Source organism: Odocoileus virginianus, chromosome 3, assembly GCF_023699985.2.
Source record: "Odocoileus virginianus isolate 20LAN1187 ecotype Illinois chromosome 3, Ovbor_1.2, whole genome shotgun sequence".
Lineage (NCBI taxonomy): Eukaryota > Metazoa > Chordata > Mammalia > Artiodactyla > Cervidae > Odocoileus > Odocoileus virginianus.
Genome location: NC_069676.1, coordinates 39,053,084 through 39,055,803, shown reverse-complemented (window position 1 = coordinate 39,055,803; position 2,720 = coordinate 39,053,084). Strand labels below are relative to the sequence as shown.

Below are 2,720 nucleotides of genomic sequence, written 5' to 3'. Positions count from 1 at the left end.
TAACCTACTTTAATGGCAAACAATAAAAATAAATCACATTTCTTACATGATGAAAGCTTATGTAATCTTTGAAAGCTAGATTTTTTTGTTGTGTTTTAAACTTTTGATATAACATAAAAATACAAGATCTGGATATATAGTAAGTGTAAGCAGCATAAAGTATTAAAAATCATAAAAATAGATATGTATTTACTTACAGAAATTATTAATTTACAATTTGACTGCCACCAGTTTAATATTTATACCCATTATAATAATAAATATGTAAATTTTTATTAATGTTTACAGGTCTTGAGCAAGGAGCATGGAGATGAAAGTAAGTTTTTTAATATCACTAAACTGTTTCTTCTAGTATACTAAACAGTTAACAGTAATCCTTTTAAGTGAAGATATCATAAGTAAATATTATTTTAAAAATTAGTTTTTGTTATTCAAGTATTATATACTAAAATGTAATGTGTTCAAAGTACATTTTTAATTGAAATAATAAACAATTAAGTGAATATAAGAAGCATTAAATTATTTCAAAAATAGTTTTTAACTATTGGATTTTAATAGAAAAAGGTATGAAAATTTTAAGTGGAAATACCTATAAAGGAGAGAGACAAGATAAACTACTTCTCTAATTCATCTCTAAATACTTGTAAGCTACTCTACAATAATCAAAAAATGTTAAAAATTATTGGAAAGGAGATAATTGAAGAGAAGGAGGTGGGAAGTGAAGAAGAAACCATGGAATAATGTGTGTGTGAGAGATGCTAACTGGGTATTTAGTTAAAAATATTTGCAGCTCAAACTGCGTTAAGTCAATGCCAGTGTTCAAACCAATTAGTGGGCATCATGGTGATGCTACTGTTATTCTTATCTAGTCTCTTTCCTCTCTTCTCAAGACCACCCACCTCTTTAGGAGTTCCCTTCTCAGCCACATTGGTTCAAACTTCTTTCCATGCCTGGGATATGTCATCACTTGCATCTAGCCTATATTCTCTCCACATATAACTGTTATTTTTCCCAATGTCTTCTCCATATTTGTCTGCCATTGGATAATTTTTTTTAGAAAACAATAGCAGACTCTTCTAGGAGTCTGCAATCACTATTGATAGAATAGAATCTCACAAATGCACATTACTAAATTTACAGAGATGTCTTTGCTAGATGAAGAATGTAAAGCAGATGATGCACTTTTGGATTAAGAATGAAAAGAATCAGGGATTGTGACGGTGTCTGTGTTAGAGTTCCTCCTATTAGAGTGGAATCTGCTTCAAGGAAACATGGGGAGAGGTATTTTCTGTTAAAGATATACATTGAGGAAACTGCTATCATTCTTCCACAACATGGTTGAATGTTGTAAGAGAAAAATAATCATATTGGAAACAATTACAGTTTACTAATATTCACCTCCTCACTTTCTATCTCCAGAGTATAAACCCTTTTATGAATTAAAGTCTGCAAGATAATGGAGGAAAGCAACAGCAGCTCTGAAAAAGGGTTTCTTCTTCTGGGATTTTCTGATCAACCCCAACTAGAGAGAATACTTTTTGTTATAATTTTGCTCTTCTACATCTTAAACCTACTGGGAAACATTGCCATCATTTTAGTTTCTTTCTTGGACCCCAAACTCCACACTCCAATGTACTTTTTCCTTAGCAACCTCTCTTGTGTAGACATCTGCTTCACCACCAGTGTTGCCCCACAGTTGTTGGTTACCATGAATAAGAAAGACAAGAACATGAGCTATGGCGGATGTGTGGCCCAGCTCTATGTAGCCACCGGGTTGGGTTCGTCTGAGTGTATTCTCCTAGCAGTCATGGCTTATGATCGCTATGCTGCTGTCTGCCGGCCTCTGTACTACACAACCATTGTGCATCCTCAGCTTTGTGCATCCCTGGCCAGCATAGCATGGCTCAGTGGCCTCATCACCTCCCTTATTCAGTGCTCCCTTACTGTGCGGCTGCCTCTTTGTGGTCATCGCAAATTGGACCATATTTTTTGTGAGGTGCCAGTGCTCATAAAACTGGCCTGTGTGGACACAACTTTCAATGAAGTAGAACTATTTGTGGCCAGTGTAATCTTTCTAATTATCCCTGTGTCACTCATCTTAGTCTCCTATGCCTTTATAACGCGAGCTGTGTTGAAGATTAAATCAACAGCAGGGCGTAGCAAGGCCTTTGGGACTTGTTCCTCCCACTTGCTTGTGGTCATCATTTTCTATGGGACCATCATTTTCATGTACCTTCAGCCAGCTAAAAGTAGCTCCAAAAACCAGGGAAAGTTTGTCTCCCTTTTCTACACCATAGTCACCCCACTTTTAAACCCTATTATCTATACTTTGAGAAACAAAGATGTGAAAGGGGCCATGAGGACTTTGGTAATGGGAAATGCTTTCAGTTCATAAAGGGGATGAGCTGTAGGCATAATTTTAGTGGGTTGGTTTTAGTTTATGGATTATTTGTTCTAAGTGAAATTTTCTTATTCAGTACTGTAAGAGATAGTAAAAGACACAGAACCCTATAAGAAGTTAATATTTTCAAGTCACAATAGTGTTTCACTTTTTCCAAACATTCTTCTCATGATGTCCAAGATTCTATGGTCTATCTAGAAAAAACTCTTTGCTCTTCCTCCACTATGCCATCAACTTTCATACACAAATTTTTTCACCCTGGAATACTGGTCTATTTGGTAAATCTCTGCTTATCTCTAAAATCTAAAATAAATTTTAC

The 2,720-nt window shown here is 35.2% G+C and overlaps 1 protein-coding gene across 1 annotated transcript; it reads left to right on the top strand.

Annotated features, from left to right (window-relative positions):
* Window positions 1–1,456: 1,456 nt before the first annotated feature.
* Window positions 1,457–2,395, top strand: OR2G6 (olfactory receptor family 2 subfamily G member 6). Its single transcript, XM_020900559.2, has one exon. The coding sequence runs from the start codon at window positions 1,457–1,459 to the stop codon at window positions 2,393–2,395; it is 939 nt and encodes a 312-aa protein (XP_020756218.2).
* Window positions 2,396–2,720: the final 325 nt, after the last annotated feature.

What these genes read in the sequence shown, in the direction of transcription:
- OR2G6 (XM_020900559.2), top strand. Translation starts at nt 1,457, where the DNA reads ATGGAGGAAAGCAACAGCAGCTCTGAAAAAGGGTTTCTTCTTCTGGGA.